This window comes from Mercenaria mercenaria, chromosome 5, assembly GCF_021730395.1.
Source record: "Mercenaria mercenaria strain notata chromosome 5, MADL_Memer_1, whole genome shotgun sequence".
NCBI classification, from domain to species: Eukaryota; Metazoa; Mollusca; class Bivalvia; order Venerida; family Veneridae; genus Mercenaria; species Mercenaria mercenaria.
This window is the reverse complement of record NC_069365.1, coordinates 5,024,436-5,043,908: the sequence shown is the minus strand read 5'-3', so window position 1 is coordinate 5,043,908 and position 19,473 is coordinate 5,024,436. Positions and strand designations below refer to the sequence as shown.

The following is a 19,473-nucleotide window of genomic DNA, read 5'->3' as shown; positions in this document are numbered from 1 at the left end:
CACTGCCTCTGGTTATTTGGTTTGCCTTTCTTTACAGGTACAGTCAGGAATAGTCTCATTATCATTTTTTTTATCAAGAAATTTTGCCGACTCAGTGTTTTTTGACTGTGTACCAAAATATGAAGGTAAAATATTGGCATGTGAATGAAATCAAATCACCAGTATATGCTTATTGCAGTATGAAATACACATACAACTAGAAGGTGCATTTTCAGAAAAGCACATGTCTTTAAAATACACATACAACTAGAAGGTGCTTTTGTAGAAAAGCGCATGTCTCCCTCTAAGCATAGTACTAACAGGCAAGAAGTCAAAAAGGGACCAGAGTGAACGTCAAAGAGACACTGATGGCAGGGATCATCTACTCAGCATGTCCAATCATCCTATGAAGTTTCAACATTCTGAGACTAGTGGTTTGCAAGTTATTGATTGGAAACACTTTTCCATGTTCAAGCCCCTGGGACCTTAACCTTTGCCCGAGTGATTCCAAAATCATTAGGGGTCATGTACTCTGTTAGTCCTATCAGACTACGAACTTTAAAGGTCCATGGTCAAATGGTTCTTAAGTTATTGATCGAAAACTGTTTTCCATATTCTGACCTCTGATCATGTGACCAAAACAAAAACGCTAGGGGTCATCTACTCTGAGGACAGACAGGGCAAAAACAATATGTCTACCCCAATCTGTCTGTAGTCATTAAAAATGCATTCTAGTTCATAAGTCTTGATAAGTGGGATGTCATTTGCAAGACTGTATATTAATATAAATGAACACCACTATGCAGTTTGTGTTTTACATAGCGGATCTTTAAGTCCTAAGTGATGGACAAGATGTTATTCCAAGACTTTTTCCTAAAAGAAAAAGTATTTTATATTCTAAAAATAAGGTCAACTCTTAATTTAAAAAAATTCAACCAGATTGTTTTTAACATGATTAAAGCAAAGAGCCCAACAGAAAGTAAATGTATAATAAATAATAAACAGGAGCTGTCACTAATGGTGACAAATGCCCCTGCAGCACCTTGACCTTTGACCTGGTGACCCCAAAGTCAGTAGGGATGGTGTACTCAGTAAGTACTATCAGCATGTGAAGTTTGAAGGTCCTGGGTGAAGTGGTTCGCAAGTAAAGTGCCTTCATGCAAAAATTAACGTTGGCCCCTGTGACCGTGACCTTTGACCTGGTGACCCCAAAGTCAGTAGGGGTGGTGTACTCAGCACGTGAAGTTTGAAGGTCCTGGGTGCAGTGGTTAGCGAGTAAAGTGCCTTTATGCAAAAAGTTAACGTTGGCCCCTGTGACCTTGACCTTTGACCTGGTGACCCCAAAGTCAGTAGGGGTGGTGTACTCAATAAGTACTATCAGCATGTGAAGTCTGAAGGTCCCAGGTGAAGTGGTTCCCAAGTAAAGTGCCTTCATGCAAAAAGTTAACGTTGGCCCCTATGACCTTGACCTTTGACCCCAAAGTCAGTAGGGGTGGTGTATTCAATAAGTACTATCAGCATGTGAAGTTTGAAGGTCCCGGGTGCAGTGGTTCGCGAGTAAAGTGCCTTCATGCAAAAAGTTAACGTTGTGACGAACGAACGAACTAACGAACGAACGGACAGACAGTTGAAAACTAATATGCCTCCCTTCGGGGGCATAACAAGAAAACAAGTGTACAACTTTGGGCAGATCAAGGCACCATCCTCCCCCCAATATGATGCCAAGGTCAGAATGTGCAAACATTCTGCAAGTCAACTGGAATTTGAATATATTAACCAAAATTTTTTTCACTATATATCTAGTTACTTCCATGCCTATTTTAATGTAATCACTTTTTAAATGCCAACATGTCAGGCAACAAGACAACATTCTTTTTTTTAAAGCTCCAAAAACCATGTTAAGCGATTGAAAAAAAAAAAAACATGACAGAAATGTAAAGCTGTTGGATAACTAAAAGCTTAGATACTTACCATCCCCATGTAAACGGACTAGTTTAAAATTAATATTTACATATTAAAGCACCATTTCAATTAAGAAATGAAATATTTTTTTTGGTGTTCATGTGGAATGAACTACAGAATAGGATCGGCAAATCCACGAGTCACACTTTATTTCAAGGATCAAATACATGTTTCTGTCTAAGAATAATGAATAACTTTAAAGGTGTATTGCTGTTTTTAAACTGAATGCCATATTGTAAATAAGCAAATGTCTTAAAATGTTACCTTAATAGATAAAGTTATTACCTTTCTACTGTCATTTTTATTACTACAACTACTTAAATTGTAAACAACCGCCAATGCTGGATTAACAGACATAGAACATGTTATTACCTTTCATATTGGAACCAGTCTTCTGTAGATACCCCTGCCACTGTACCTCAGCTCTTAGCTTGGCCACCAGTGACTGAAAGCAGTATTTGTTTTTTTTATAACAAGTATCTTTCAGACAATCTATATCCTTATGAAAAAATACAATGGGAACACTTTTTGTACCAAAATAGTGATTTATATTAGTTCAATTTCAAAAGAAACAAATGTAAAAAGTAACTGTTATAATGGGGGACCAATTTCCATGGAAGTCATGGGTGTATCAATCCATGAAATGAAATCCTGACAAACAAGAAAATTTCTATTTATTCTATCTTTGTGCATTTTGAAATCCATGAATTATAGTTCCCACAGAATTGTGTTTTTGCCAAAACCATGAAATTTTAAGTCCACAAAATTTAATTATTTCAGATATCTAAATCATCTTTCCTCAGAAAACTCTTTCTGAAATAATGTTTGCTAAACTTGAACCTTGCTTCTGATTTGTCTCTGTTTCTCTTATGGAGTCTCTTTGTTGCACTACTGGTTTTAACTTTTTATTTAAAAATACATAACTATCTTTACAGTTTGTACATAAATATATTATGTCCAAACGAACTGTCTCATTGTTCTATAATATTCATTATTAAGGTTTGTGTTTTTTTTTTCAATATTCACTGAAAATGTCAGCCACATGGTATTGCAACATTCACTGATAAGGTCATCTGTTTTTCAATAGTCACTGAAGGTGTCAGGCAACTGTACCTCACAGTCATGGTCAGCCACACAGTTTTACAAACATGTTGCAATATTGTTTAGCAGTATTCATTGAAAAGGTAGATTCAATGATTTTTTGTAACAGTAAAGGTGAATATTACTGTTTGGGCTTTTGCCATATTTGGAATATCAATAATATGAAAATCAAACTATAAATATAAAATTCTATCTGAATAAACATTTTAAGACATGAAATGTCAAGGGCAGCACTAACATTCTGTAAATTGTTCATTAAATGTGATTTACAAAGCTTATAGCAGCTTATATCAATGTGAAACTAGAAGATGCTTTTGCAAAAAAGCGCATGTCTCCCTCAATGCAAAGTGGTATAGGCAAGAAGTCAATAGGAGTCAGGAGCGAAAGTCAAAGAGACACTGATGGTTGGCTGCAATAGGGATCATCTACTTGGCATGTCCAGTCATCCTGCTAAGTTTCAACACTCTTGGCCTAGTGGTTCTCAAGTCACTGTTCAGGCTCCTGCGACCTTGACCTTTGATCAAGTGACCCCAAAATAAATAGGGGTCATCTACTCTGCATGTCCAATCATCCTATTAAGTTTCAACATTCTAGGTCAAGTGGTTCTCAAGTTATATTCCAGAAATGATTTCACATGACCAGGCCCCTGTGACCTTGACCTTTAATAGACTGACCCAAAAATCAATAGGGGTCATCTACTCTGCATGTTCAATTATCCTATGAAGTTTCAACATTCTGGATCAAGAGGTTCTCAAGTTATTGATCGGAAATGGTTATCAATGTTCAGGCCCCTGTGACCTTGACCTTTAACGGAGTGACCCCAAAATCGATAGGGGTCATGTACTCTGCATGAGCAATCATCCTATGAAGTTTCAACATTCTGGGTTGAGTGGTTCTCAAGTTACTGACCGGAAATTGTTTTCCATGTTCAGGCTCATGTGACCTTGACCTTTAATAGACTGACCCCAAAATTAATTGGGGTCATTTACTCTGTATGTCCAATCATCCTATGAAGTTTTAACATTCTGGGTCAAGAGGTTCTCAAGTTATTGATCAGAAGCGGTTTTCCATGTTCAGGCCCCTGTGACCTTGACCTTTAACAGAGTGACCCCAAAAACAATAGGGGTCATCTACTCTACATGACCAATCATCCTATGAAGTTTCAACATTCTGGGTCAAGTGGTTCTCAAGTTATTGATCGGAAATGGTTTTCAATGTTCAGACCCCTGTGACCTTGACCTTTGACGGAGTGACCCCAAAAACAATAGGGGTCATCTACTCTTCATGACCAATCATCCTATTAAGTTTCAACATTCTGGGTCAAGTGGTTCTCTAGTTATTGATCGGAAATGGTTTTCAATGTTCAGGCCCCTGTGACCTTGACCTTTGACAGAGTGACCCCAAAAACAATAGGGGTCGTCTACTCCAGCAGCCCTACAACCCTATAAAGTTTGAAGGTTCTAGATCAAATGGTTCTCCAGTTATTGCTCGGAAATGAAGTGTGACGTACGGACGGACGGAAGGACGGACGGACGGACAGACGGACGGACAGGGCAAAAACAATATGTCTCCTGGGGGAGACATAATTATGTTAGTGTCCAATATACCTCTGCCCTTACTCAAATAATCAATGTAAATTCTTTTGTTCTCACATGCATACCAAAAGATAAATAACATTCATAGATTACAGCAAGATGTGTGACAATAAACTTTGTTCTCATTATGTCATTGACATGTGGGAAGGGTGTTTTTCTTTTCTGGTTAAGGGCTGATTTTCAAAACTATCTTACTTTTGTAACAAGAGATAGTTAACTTAGCCAGTTTTCCTGGATTCTGAACCAATACTAACCTGATCTTATCAAATAGTTGCCAACTCCTCCACATGAATCAGAGGTGCAGCACGAATATTTTCAAACAATGTCTTCTATCACATTGTCTCATAGAATGTATATCTCATCTGAGGATCAAACTAATAACCCAAAGAGCTTTAGATCCGCTAGTGGGCAGGACTAGTGGGCAGGACTTAGTGGGCAGGACTAGTGGGGAGGACTAGTGGACAGGACTAGTGGGGAGGACTAGTGGGCAGGACTAGTAGTGGACAGGACTAGTGGACAGGACTAGTAGGGAGGACTAGTGGGCAGAACTAGTGGGCAGGACTAGTGGGCAGGACTAGTGGACAGGACTAGTGGGCAGGACTAGTGGACAGGACAAGTGGGCAGGACTAGTGGGCAGTGGGCAGGACTAGTGGGCAGTGGGCAGGACTAGTGGGCAGTGGGCAGGACTAGTGGGCAGGACTAGTGGGGCACAACATAAAACAACATCTATAGTCTAACAGCAGACAGTTTGCTTGTTTTGTTCCTTTTTTTTCTCCCTTACTCTACGAGTGTTTCTGTGTTTCAATCCAAAGTTCTCAACAGTTAAATAATAACCATCCCATATTAACAAAAGGTGCATGACAGATTATTTCATTGTTCTGTATTTGGTCTATTTGGTCCAACTGTCATTGTAGACAACTGACTTTCTATGTATTACACTTGCACCCTCCACCTTGGTGCCTTTGTGGTCCAACTTTCTCCTACTGAACAAGCTGGTTAGGTTATTGCCTTTTCCTTTGCTTCTAACATGAACTTTTTCATAAATTAATTTTCATCTGTCTGTTTCCAACCCAGTATTTTCTAAATCCCAAGCAAGCACTATATTAGGGCAGCACTCTTATTGCTGTACTTCCTGACAGATGTATTATACCATTATGAAATGTACATAGCCAACAATACCAAATTTCTATTCCTAACTTTCTGCCCCCTGTTTTGAAATACAATAACCAAGAAAGGTTTACCCTTGAATATATGTCAGGTCGCATTTTTTCATGAAGGTAACAGCTGTTTTTTCAAGTTTTAGCAAGTTTTTTTCTAAGATCTGACCTAGTTTTTGAACCAGGATGACCCAGTTTCATAACTGACCTACATTTCATAGAAATTCTGACAAGTTTCATTAACACTGGATAGAAAATGTGACATCTAGAGTGTTAGAAGTTTTTTTTCTAATATTTAACCTATTGGCATGCTTCTTGACCCCAGATGACCCAGGTACAATGAGTCTGAGATTTCATTTAGGTTAACATTCTGTCCGTGTTTCAGTAAGATTGAGAAAAAGTTGTGACCTCTAGAATGCTAACAGTAAAACTGTGGACGATGGACAAAGTACCAACCACCTATATAAGTTATTGGCACAAACTACTGGTACACTGAGCAAATATGACTGGGGCAAGTCAAATGGTCTTTGTACAATTTCAGCAAATATTTGTTGATAGTATAATAGTAAGGTGTACTAGTAACTCTTAACCCTATTTCCTGCTCCAACAACTGAAATATTGTGACAGCAGAATTTTAAAATGGAATAAATACAAGGATTGACCGACAAATACCACAAAAATATCTACATGTTTACTGTAAATGTGATTCTCTTACAGCCAAATGTTTATAAACTAATATCAACAAAATGTGACTATTTAACCTGATCCCCACGACTAAACTGTGCAAATTTAGGGTGAAAAAAGAAGAAATCTTTTATCAACAAAAAAATATATCTCACCATTTTTCCAGTTCTCTAAATATAATTTCTAAAACTGTATCTATCTGAATATTTATGACAAAATTCGAAGTAGAAATCTATGCTTGGTCATTTGTTCAAAGTTACCCGTACTTTTCTGACAGACAACATACATAAAACCCATAAAATACAAACATTAATGCTTTAAGTCAAGGAGAAGCACCTATCAGAATAAATTCTTAGTTTTTAAGATCTTCTTACAGATTTTATTGACTGTCTGCACCAAAAGAAAATCAACTTTTTTCAGAATTTCTGGCCAAGAACAGACAAATGATGGCAATGACACAGAAGTTTACTGAAAATAATACAAGTAGGGGGTAAATATTATCCTGATAAACAATCAGGAAAAGAGGTATAAGCTCTTTTAGAATTTTCTTTTATTTAACTTCAATTTGTTGCTGCAGAAACTGGCCAGAATTGTTTCAAATACAAAGAGCAATAGATAATTGAAGACTCAAAACTTGGGTCTCAATATAAGAAACTCAAAAAGTATATATTTATTTTATTTTATTTTGTTGGGTTTAACGTCGCAGTGACACAATTATAAGTCATATGGCGACTTTCCAGCTTTGATGGTGAATGAAGATCCCAGGTGCCCCTCCTGCATTATTTCATCACCTGGGAAGAACCAACCACCTTCCGTAAGTGAGCTGCATAGATTCCTTACATGAAGAATTCAACCCCCCCCCCCCCCCCCCACCCCAGAGTGAGGCTCGAACCCACATCGATGAAGGGCAAGTGATTTAAAGTCAGGGACCTTAACTACTTGCCCAAGGAGGCCCTCAAAACGTATAAGCAAGTGAAATGTGATATTACTGCAGAATATTTGTTGCAGTTACCTTAGTTATATACTGAAAAACTGAAGGTTACGTTATAGAAAATGAAGAAAGATTAACAACTTACTGCTTCCTCTGAGCCAGGCATGAAATTCTTTGTTTCTGTAAATATTAAATATTAAAAACTTTAAAACTTGTTATTTTGAGATATCTTTTTTTCCCGTTGAAACACACCTGGTCCAATATATACATAAAATATTCTGGTCTATGTCATGATGGTGTTTAAGAGATGAACATTTTACTTGACATCTACATCAAATATAAAATTCTTTTCAAAAAGTATCTGAGATTTTCTAAATCAATTACTCCCTTGTTTATCAATTAAACTGTAAAAAGGCCTACTGATTTATTTTCGACACTGTCATTCCCTCAAAATAACATATGATTAGTGTTTCAAGCTTGAATCACTTACTTTCTTTATATAAATATTCTTGCTAAACAAATATAACCAATTAATGCTTTAATTGGTCCTTATCAACACAGTAAATCGCAATATATTTATAATAAATTTCTTAAGACTAAAGATAAATTTCAAACTTACTATCTCCTCCATTCTGAAGTAAATACTCCTGAAATATATAAAAAAAAGTTTTCAAAAATCATTAAAAATGATAAGCCTATAAATCTAAAACAGTAAACCTTCAAGCTACATTAAAGTATTAAATAAATTTAGTCCCTATTTAATAAGTGATCTCTTACTCAGGTAAGATCATTTGTGACTCAAACTTTAAGGTATTAAGTCCTACATAACTCTGAAATATTTTAAGCATCTACACATTTCAGACATTATTCCACTTATTCCACAGATGCCAACATATACATGAAAGGTGTATGTTAAACACACAACACCAATGGACCTCTTGAAAATAATTTGCTAACAGTACAATACCAGCAAGTCCTGTTATACATACCATCTGAATCCTCTGGTGGGCTTCTTTTGCCATCTCAAATGCTGCAGAAAAAATATATAAAAAAAACATAGTTCAGAAAAGTTACAAGAATTACTGCATGATAAAAAAGTCGTAACAGGTTGCTTTTCCTGAATTTCACCTATAGTTTTAGGATCAAGAAGTTACACATCATATCAAAGGTCTCCAGGATTGGCAACAGAAACATTTTGAATTTTTATGATATCTTTAAATGGGGACAAATGCCTAAATGAAAATTAAATTCACATAAAAGTCAATTTCCAGCCATTCAAAACAATAAAATTATTCTTAAAATCTGACCAACATGTGAAATATATGGCAGTTTGAAATTTAGGAAAAGAGCTTTGATGTCTTATAGTTTCTTTAGTTTAAGGTTGTTAATTTTTTTCATTCTAGTTGAAAAAATTCACCATTTTGTTTTATATATATTGCCACGGTAACAAAATGACTGCCATTCTGACCAAGTACAGAAATGTTCATCACTTCTCATTTTCAGCCAATTTTGAAATTCATTTACTGCCATGAATGATTTAAGAAGACCTAGCTCAGAGAATAAACATAAAAACATCTTTGCATTATAGTTAACCCTTACCCTGCTAATATTCTAAAATGGACTGGTCTGTCTTTCAATTTTGGGCAGTACCACTTATTATTCAAATGAGTGTTCACTGAAAATTTACTGATTGCATAGCAAGCAGTGCAGACAATGATCAGCCTGCACAGATCTTGGTCTGCACTGGTCGCTAAGGCAAAACCACTTGCTGCCACCAGGCTAAAGGTTAAAGACCCTCCACTGACAGTGTGAAATTTATCCACATAAATATAAAAGAAACAGATGTTATTTGTTGATAATTCTTACCTGTAGAGTTAGGATGCCCTGGTAAATTGTACAAAATCTGAAATGATCAAAACCATCTTTGTTATATTACAATTAAAATCTATCAAAATTCAATAATTGTATACTGGCAGAAAATCTTAAAATAAATTAAAAATTAATGTCTTGTGAGTTTATCATCTGTGTTGATGTACATAAGTATTCAACAATCTTTTGGGACTTCCAAGAAACAAATAAAGTTATTTGTGGGATCTGCAGGAGCTTTCAAGTTTTTTTGTACAAAAACATCAAAGTGGTGGCTCTCTTGACCTCTGGTCACATGCCTGTCTGTATGATATAGGGCCTGTATTTCTTGGTAAGAAAAAATCATGATGAAATGATTTCCAGTATTAAAGGTAAACTGAGAACTTACATCAGCACCTGACATGAGTATCTGGTAGGTAACTAACACATTGTCTGTCTGAGCCACTTGTAATAGAGCCTGTTTAATCAATAAAATCTTCATTACACATAATGTACATAAATAAATAAACATAATTATAAACTGAAAAATGTCAAAAAAATTAATAATGAAACCGAACAAGAGTGCCAGACTGTCACAAAATACACCCGTCTAAATATTCAGTTACGTATCATAAAAAGATTTCGAGTAGTTCAATGGCCATAATCTAACAGTGCCTGGGGTTATTTGGGTGGTAATCGAACTTGGCTGAGATATTATGCCCTAAAACATTGTCACCAAGTTTGGTGAAGATCAGATGAAAACTGTTTGACTAAGAGAGCCGACTAGGCTAAATTCGCAGTTTTTCGAGTAATTCAAGGGCCATAATCCAAGAGTGCCTGGGGTAATTTGGCTGGTTATAATACTTGGCCGAGATATTATGCCCACAAACATTGTCAGCAAGTTTGGTGAAGATCGGATGAAAACTGTTTGATTTGGAGAGCGGACAAGGCTAAATTTGCAGATTTCGAGTAATTCAAGGGCCATAATCTAAGAGTGCCTGGGAAGATTTGGCTGGTTATCGAACTTTGCGGATGGTGAAGATCGGATAAAAGCTATTTGACTTAGAGAGCGGACATGCTTCTGGACGCCGACCGCCCGTCTGCCACAGGTGTTCACATAATACGCCCCGCTCTTTCAGAGACGGGCATATAAAAATACATCACATGGAGTAAACAAATACTATAAAATGAATATAATTCTAACACAACCAGCAAATAACCTACATACATGTAGAGCAAGATCCATCTCAGATTATTCTGCAATATACCACTCGGTGGAATGACGTCATCCCATCGAGGTGCGTAGCACGGTCTTAAAAAGTAGTTACCATTTTTTCTAACACAGTTGATAGTATGTCGTGTTAGAATCGAAATAATAAGTTCCCAAACGTGGTTTATCGTAGAATAACCCGAGTTTTGAGTTCTTATGCAAAACAATATATCACTCAGGCAGTTTTGAGTTCTTATGTGAAACAATATATCACTCAGGCCGTAGGCCGTAGGCCTGAGTGATATATTGTTTCGCATAAGAACTCAAAACTCGGGTTATTCTACAATAAACCACATTTGGGAACTTATTATTTCTTAAATATACAGTATTTTTCTATTCAATGCAGATATACCGCTGCTGTACCAGAACAATAAGATGATGTATAAACAATGTATAAAGTGAAACAGAATTAAAGTTAAGTCAAACTAATTTCATGAGCAGGTTTATTTTAGCAGCATCTAGTTTAGCAACTCTGTTTAGAACTTTCTGCCAGAAATATTGCCAAACATAATATAATTTTAGTATAAGTACCTTTTGGGCAGAACAAGATCATGAAAAACAACACTACTAATTATCAATTAAAGGATACATATTGTCCAAATATAAACATAATTTGCAGAACATGTTTAATCAGTATTTCAGATATACTTGCCTCATTTAACATTTCTTTATTCTCAGCGAGAGGGTGTTTATCACAGTATAATTTATCCTTGTATTTATGATGAATATGCTGTTTCCTGGCCTCGCTATCTGTCTCCACACTTATACTGCAACTAGTGGGCATATTCTTCAACCAAAAGTTATTTGCATTGTCATTGCCAATCTCTTTGAACATCTGAAATGTAAAATAAATACAAATATGCAGAGAAGTTATTTTTCGAATACTTGAAACTATGAAATTACATTGTACTCCATACTTTTCTTTTTCTCCATTTTAAACATCATAAATACATTTTCATTCTTTTTCTTGAATAACTTGCAGTTCATACATATTAGAGTGACATGCAATTTTAAAGAACTTACCTATAATCATGTGTAAAAATTCCCAACAAACTACCAATTTAAAACAAGCAAATTCGATGAATTGGTATCCCCCGCTGAAAGGGTTTGTGGTGAGGAATGGCAAAAAAATATATCCGGAAAAAAGTTAAGGATGTTAATAAGAAGCAAATAATTTCATTAGTCAAAATCAATTTAACAGAAAACAAATGTTTAATTAAAGAGTACATAATAAATGTATGATACTTTGATCCTGACTAAAGAATTTATTTTGAATGGGATATGCTTACTGTAATAAGCTTAGCTTTTAAAATTAAATGCAGTTAATTGAAATGTGAGCTTGAAGTATAACTGGAACGAAATATTGTCTTTGAGTGGTTTGGCACCAGGTGTTGCTGTTTAACATGTACTTAAAAGAACAGATGTCCTTAAGAGAACACAGGTAAGATATCTTGAACATGTCTTGTTATTGTTATTGCGCCAAGTGTTGGCAGCAGAAATTTTGTGCTCTTGATATTTTGATTATTCTGTGAAAACCAGTGACTTTAGAACCAAGATTTTTTGCATGGTGTTTCATGAATATATGTAGATAACATTTCTGTGATTTTAATTGGATTTATTCATTCGATAGTGGATTTTATTCAATAAAACAATTGGATGTACAATAGAATAGACTGCTTTTACCTGTAAAATAGTGTATATTTTTAGTGAACACAATCTCACAACATAATGTGCTTTATAAAGTATAATAGAGACCAATTATTGAAATTGGAAAACATACCCAGAAGGTTTTCACGACCAGACAAAGAAACATTGAAAATTCTAAAGGATTATGATATTTTGATTTACAGATCTGCCAGAGGTGGTAATAATCAACTTACATGTAATTGGGATATCAATCAAGGGATTAAACTAGACAATATTAGAACATTACCTGAGGCAGTTTCAACTGTAATATCAACAGATAGACCAAAGCATAAGAAAAAAATCAACAAAGAAGTGCTTGATTCGAAAAGAACAATGAATTTATCCCACATAAAATATGAAACTCAAACAATAGTTAAAGGCCAGAAAAATATAAAAATTTGTTGCATTAACCCAAGATCCTTGAAAAACAAAACGACAGCCTTCTGTGACTTTATTATCTCGGATGATCTAGATCTTATTGCTGTGACTGAGACATGGTTAGGCACCTCCATCGATAAAGCATGTCTAGGTGAACTGTTACCTGATGGGTACAAAATCAAGCATGTGCCACGCCCTGGTAGTAGGCGTGGAGGTGGGGTGGCCCTCATTTATAGATTGGTGATAGATGTAAAAGTAGTCTCTTCAACTAGTGACAATACTTTTTCAACATTTGAACATATTGAGTGTAATGTTAGTATCAACAACTACACAATGCTCATGGCCGTTATTTACAGACCTCCTCCATCAAAGAAAAATGGTCTGAATACAAATGATTTTCTGGATACCGAGTGGCCAGATTTCTTATCAAAATACGCCGCAGCTGACAAGAATATCATTATAACTGGCGATCTGAATTTTCATTTAGACATTCCTTCTGATCGTGACACCATCAGATTTAACAGTGTGTTACAATCTTGTGGCATGTATCAACATGTGAAAGGGCCCACCCACGTCCACGGTCATACCCTAGACATGGTCATCACCAGAGACATAGATAAAACAGTATCAGCAGTAGTAGTGACTGATCCTGGGTTATCAGACAGCTCTGGAAAAATAGCCAAGGACCATTTCGCGGTAATGTTTAATGCACTTGCCGCGAAACCCCCTCCGGTAAAGAGAACTGTGACATACAGGAAACTCCGTTCGATTGACGTTGATACTTTCAAAGCTGATATTCTATCATCCGATCTTTTGAATTTGTCACAAAGTACATCAGATGCAGAAACTCTCGTCTCATTATACAACAGTGAACTTTCAGCTTTAATTGACAATCATGCGCCTTTGTGTTCAAAAACAATCACATTAAGACCATCTTGTCCCTGGTTCTCGGAGGAGCTCCACGACGCCAAACATTTGAAACGTAAACTAGAAAGTAAATGGCAGACTTCAGGACTCGCCGTTTACCACTTAATGTATAGGAACCAATGCGCAATCGTTAACAAAATGTTAAAAAAGGCAAGAACTGATTATTACTCAGAGAAAATAGAATCAAGTGAACGAGACCAAAAAAGCTTGTTCAAAATAACGAAACATTTATTGAACGGTCCAAGTGAAGCGGCACTTCCATCAGGCAAGAACCCAGAACTACTAGCACAGGAGTTCAGCGATTTCTTCATAGATAAAATAGAAAAAATCAGAACTAATATTGCATCCCAGGATCAGAATGAATCATTTACTCCAGAAGACGGACGCATATCACTATGTGATACCGCGCGTTTGACTAGTTTCAGTCCAGCAACAGAGGAGGAGGTGAAAAAGCTTGTTCAAAAGTCAGCTAATAAGTCATGTGAATTAGACCCTCTTCCTACATGGCTCTTGAAATCTTGTATAAACGAACTTCTCCCAATATTGACGAAAATTGTTAACATCTTAACAGGCCTGTTTCCAATCTGCCATTCCTCTCAAAAATCCTTGAGAAAGTGGTAAGCAGAAGAATTGAGGAACATCTGACGAACAATCAATTACATGAAATAAACCAGTCAGCATACAGAAAATTTCATTCAACTGAAACCGCGTTGTTAAAAGTTCAGAACGACATTCTCGAATCCCTTGACAAAGGTGACGTCACAGTACTTGTGATGTTGGACCTGTCGGCTGCATTCGACACCATTGACCATAACACCCTTCTTCACAGACTCGAATTTAATTTTGGATTCGCCGATAAACCCCTTCAATGGGTGGCATCATATCTAACAGACCGCTACCAAACAGTATGCATCGATGGCAAACTCTCTGAACCAGTCCTTATGAAATTCAGTGTTCCTCAAGGATCTGTTCTAGGCCCAAAATTCTACACGATGTACACAAAGCCAGTTGGGTCCATCTGTAGAAACCACGGTCTAAACCACCACTTTTATGCAGATGACTCCCAACTCTATCTATCGTTTAAACCAGTTGACCAAGCATCAAAGGCAGCCACAATCACACGAGTTGAACAATGCCTAAAAGAAATCATCTCATGGATGAATTCAAACATGTTAAAATTGAATGCAGACAAAACTGAAGTAATTCTTTTTTCGAGTCAAAAACACTCCAAACATGTTGAAAATCTAGAACTGAAAGTTAGCGAATCGAGCATAAGACCATCAAAAACTGTTCGAAACCTTGGTGCTATGCTTGATTCGAACATGCACAAGGACCATCATGTATATTCTGTGACTCGAACATGCTTCGGCCAAATACGACACGTTGGTCATATTCGACCATATTTGACAACTGAAGCCACAAAAACCCTGATAAACTCGCTTGTGACCTCACGATTAGATTACTGCAATGCTCTTTTATACGGCGTGCCAAAATCAACAATGAGCAAACTGCAAAATGTCCAAAACACAGCTGCACGTCTTATTACGAAAACAACCCGTTTTGAACATATAACACCAATCCTTAAAGATCTTCATTGGCTTCAAATACAAGATAGAATCAAATACAAAATTCTCATTCAAACATTCAAGGCCTTGCATGGACAGTCGCCGGTGTATATGAGAGACTTACTGGAGGTGTACGTGCCAACTAGAAATCTGAGGTCAGCAAGTGCAGCAACAACCCTTGTGCCACAAAAAAGTCGACTGGTTACCTACGGGGGTAGAAGTTTCAGGGTTGCCACCGCAAAACTATGGAACTCTCTCCCTGACAATCTCAGAAAAGATTCATCACTTAATTCATTCAAAAGAGCTCTCAAAACACACCTTTTCAAAAATTTCTACAACACATAGATACCAACTGTGACTGTTTCTACCCGTAATAAATATGCCATTGTTATTTTTGTAATACAGAACTATGGCAAGTCATTCGTCGCTGACGAAGATCTCTTAACTGTACAATTCATCATGTAATTAACTAAATTGACAATCCAGCTTTTATTTCATCATGTCACATTTTAAGGGTTATGACGTTCTATGTGTGTGTTTTTCGCAAGACTTGAGTTTCACTTCAAGTGTGTGGTATTTCTATCTAATACAGTACATGATGGCACCATTTACCGGGAGGTTGAACCACTATATGCAGCCCGTCTGGGCGTACCAGATGTTTAAAGCACTGGTATTGGCAATAGGGGTAAAACGACCTCAAGGGTGGGGGTGCGGTCATGGCTGTTTGTTACAATAAGGCTGTAAATACTATCATTGTTCATTTATGATATTGTTGTAATAAGTATTATTTTTATTATTATGTACAACGCCATTGAATATATCATTTATAAAAAAGGCGTTTAATCAAATTGTTCAGTTTCAGTTTTGTGATTGCATATGTCATGTTTTGTTATTTTCCTACATATCTGCGATGTGTCACATGTTTAATTGTAAAGCGCCTTTGAACGTATATTCCATATGAAAAGGGCGCTCAACAAATCTGGTATAATAATAATAATAATAATAATAAATGTCTGAGGGCAAGGTTTGTGCAGTCACAACTTAACATGTTGAAGGTTTGAACATTTAAAAAAAAAAAAAAAAAAAGGAATGGAAATATATATATATATACATATATGTATATATTTATTTTTTTAGGGAGTGGGGGTGCAGGGGAATGGGAGAGGAAACAAATTTCACATGCTGATTATAAATATTGATTGAAAATTAAAAATTAAAAAAAAAAAAAAAAAAAGGTAAAAGGGTGAAGTTGGGGGGTGGGGGGCAGAGGATGCATGATCAGTGGTGGGCATGACTGGGTGGAGAAGTGAGGTGGGGGAATGGTACAACTTGGAAGGTTTGAAAAAAATCTAAAATAAGAAATGAAAAAAAAATTTTTGGTGTGGTGTTGGGGGGGGGGGGGGGGGGGGGGGGGGGAAGGGGGTGTGACCAAGGCAAGTGGGTGACAAGGTGTGGGTGCGCAACTTCATATGTTTATAATAAATGTTCACAGAAAAGAATGAAAGAAATTTAATGAAATTCTGCCAAATGGTAAGTTTGTTATGTACAAATATGTGGATTTTTAGACAATTAAAGGGCATTAACTCTGAAGTTACAAAAGAAATCCGTACAAAATTGTCTGTGCACAACCACATTATAGTACTCTAAATTCTGTTAAAGTTTCATAGTTCAAGGTCATATATATAAAAAGTTATGATGCAGAAATTGCCATATCTATAGATCTATAGCACCCTATATAGTTAACACTAGAAACCTCTAAGGGCCATAACTCTGGTGTTACTTGGGCAATCTGTCTGAAACTTGATGGGCCCCATAACCTCATAGTGGTGAACATGTATATGAAGTTTGTTTGAAAAAAATCTAAAATAAGGAATGATTTTTTTTTTTTTTTTGGGGGGGGGGGGGGTGGGGGGGGGGGGAGGGGTGTGATCAAGGTAAGGGGGTGACCAGGTGTGGGTACACAACTTCACATGTTTACAATAAATGTTCATGGAAAAGAATGAAAGAAATTTAATGAAATTCTACCAAATGGTAAGTTTGTTATATACAAATATGTGGATTTTTATACAATTAAAGGGCAATAACTCTTAATTTACAAACAAATCTGAATGAAATTGTGTGTACACAACCACATTATGGTGATCTAAATTCTGTTTAAGTTTCATAGTTCTAGGTAAAATATATCAAAAGTTATGATGCAGAAATTGCCATATTTATAGTACCCTATATAGTTAACACTAGAAACTTCTAAGGGCCATAACTCTGGTGTTACTTGGGCAATCTGACTGAAACTTGATGGGCCGCAAGAACTCATAGTGGTGAACATGTACATGAAGTTTTAAATAAATATTCCCAACCATTTCCTAGATATGGCTCCGGACGGACGGACGGAAAGACGGAAGGACGGAAAGACGGACGGAAGGACGGACGAACGGACAACGCCAAAACTATATCCCTCCGACTTTCGTCGGGGGATAATAAACCAGAAAGACACTGGTGCAAGAAAAATGCAATTCAATATACCAATCATGCATGAAATGTCAAAAAGCATTCATCATTTTTTTAACTACTGAGGATTTTTTAACAACTAAAATAGGAAGTATACCTCAATGAGACTGGAGTTCCAAACCCTTGTGTCCATCCTGAGAGACCGAATCTTTGACAGTCTTGGATCAAACCCTCGATGTATCCCAGCACATCGCACACACAACACAATACCAAGGTTCATGGAAGCCCAGTGAGCATCTATAACACAAATACAAATCTTCTCAATTCTCATATTGCTGATAAAAAATGTAACATTGAGTCAGCTTCCAGTGTTCCTACGTTTCATAACAATGTTCATTTGGTTATGCAAGAAAATATAAAAATAGCAGTAGATAACAAAGGTTAAGTTTTTCAATACACAAAGGTTGCATTTTCGATTACAATTGTAAAATCTTTGCAACTTTGATAGAATGTCCAAATTTCTTTCTAGTAAACAAAAAAGGCAAGCATATGTAAGCCATCTCATATTGTGCTTCTATCTGTATTACTTAAAGGTTCATTTCAGCCTAATAAAAGAGTTTGTATTCATTTGCTGCAGTTCATTATCTCATGTAACAAACAAGCTGAGACTATGAATGACAAGGCACAAATCAGTGAAAATCCAACAGGTAGTTACACAAACTTGAGTTTTCCATTGATAACTATGTGTTCACTGCTGAAACAGACACCTGTGAGATCATGTTGACTGAACTTACCTGTAGCCCCACAATCAGCACATTTTCCATTGTCTGGATTCTCCTTTACCTGGTCTAATATCTACAAACAAACATGGTTGGTTACACAACATTGGTTAAAACTAAAAGATATGTTAATTATATTCAATCAAAAAATATAAAATCTATTTCTACAAAAGAATGCACTACCATTAAACAGTGACTATCCAGTGAAAAGGTGATTTTTTTCTGTATACTATCTATTAAATCATTTTAAAGAAAATGTCAAAATTCTGTTAAAGGAAAGAATCAAGCAAGTCAAACAGATAATTCATGCTTTCAATCTATTTACACAAAGCATGAACAAACTCTCATTTCATAAACATAACACAAACACCATGTATACATTTACAGACAAATGGAACAATCCAAGTTCACAGACATCAGAAAAAAGTTCAACTGCTGTGAAAGCATTATCATTTGTGGAGGAACAATTTTCAAGAATTTCATCTTTGTTTGCTTCATTACATAGATTTAAATACCAACCAACTGATTAAAAAATCCTTTTCTTTTATCTTTACAATTTTTTTTGAAATTTCAAAAATTCATGTTCTCACAAAAAAGTCAACTGGGCCGAAACCACAAAACTTAATGCTAGCAAAGTTAAATGATTTCACAGAGTTTTACTTAGTCAGATTTCCTGTGCAATTATTACCAATTTCAAACAAGATGACAAAGAAAAAAAAATATTATAACACACAAAGACAGGCATGTAAACAGTAAACCACATACAGAATTGTCCCCTAAAGCATCTGTAATAGCTTCTTCAATGGCCATCTTCCAGTTGGATGCATCTGACGAGCTCTCAAAATGTAACCTGAAAATAAATCAGGAATTCAACATTCATTATACTAGTTTACTTTGCCTACTATTTTTGGGAGCCGGATTTCATAGAAACATATGAAAGTAAATACACTGAACTTCCAGATCCTATTTAACCTGTACACAGGCAATGTCGCCACATATGAAACCGATATGATAATCATATGATTTTCATATGAGACCTTTCATATGCTAATCATAAAAAAAGAGCCGCATATGATATCGATTTATGATTCTCATATGAAAATTTTATCAGTTTCATATGAAATGATTAGCATATGAATTTCATATGCAAATTGAAAGGCCTAGCA

At 36.0% G+C, this 19,473-nt stretch overlaps 1 protein-coding gene across 11 annotated transcripts in view; it reads right to left on the bottom strand.

Annotated features, from left to right (window-relative positions):
- The window catches only part of LOC123556315 (arf-GAP with Rho-GAP domain, ANK repeat and PH domain-containing protein 1-like), a 166,433-nt gene that overhangs the window by 38,617 nt on the left and 108,343 nt on the right, over positions 1–19,473 (bottom strand). For 10 of the 11 annotated variants that reach the window (XM_053542542.1, XM_053542545.1, XM_053542549.1 and 7 more), the window contains 11 exons: positions 19,073–19,157; positions 18,323–18,383; positions 17,686–17,825; positions 11,177–11,359; positions 9,664–9,732; positions 9,276–9,312; positions 8,399–8,439; positions 8,029–8,056; positions 7,555–7,589; positions 2,314–2,386; positions 1,951–1,968 (listed from right to left, as the gene is read on the bottom strand). In XM_053542542.1, coding sequence (XP_053398517.1) covers positions 1,951–1,968; positions 2,314–2,386; positions 7,555–7,589; positions 8,029–8,056; positions 8,399–8,439; positions 9,276–9,312; positions 9,664–9,732; positions 11,177–11,359; positions 17,686–17,825; positions 18,323–18,383; positions 19,073–19,157 — 770 coding nt within the window. The remainder of the gene's footprint in view (positions 1–1,950; positions 1,969–2,313; positions 2,387–7,554; positions 7,590–8,028; positions 8,057–8,398; positions 8,440–9,275; positions 9,313–9,663; positions 9,733–11,176; positions 11,360–17,685; positions 17,826–18,322; positions 18,384–19,072; positions 19,158–19,473) is intronic. The other variant, XM_053542541.1, reaches the window with a different exon arrangement.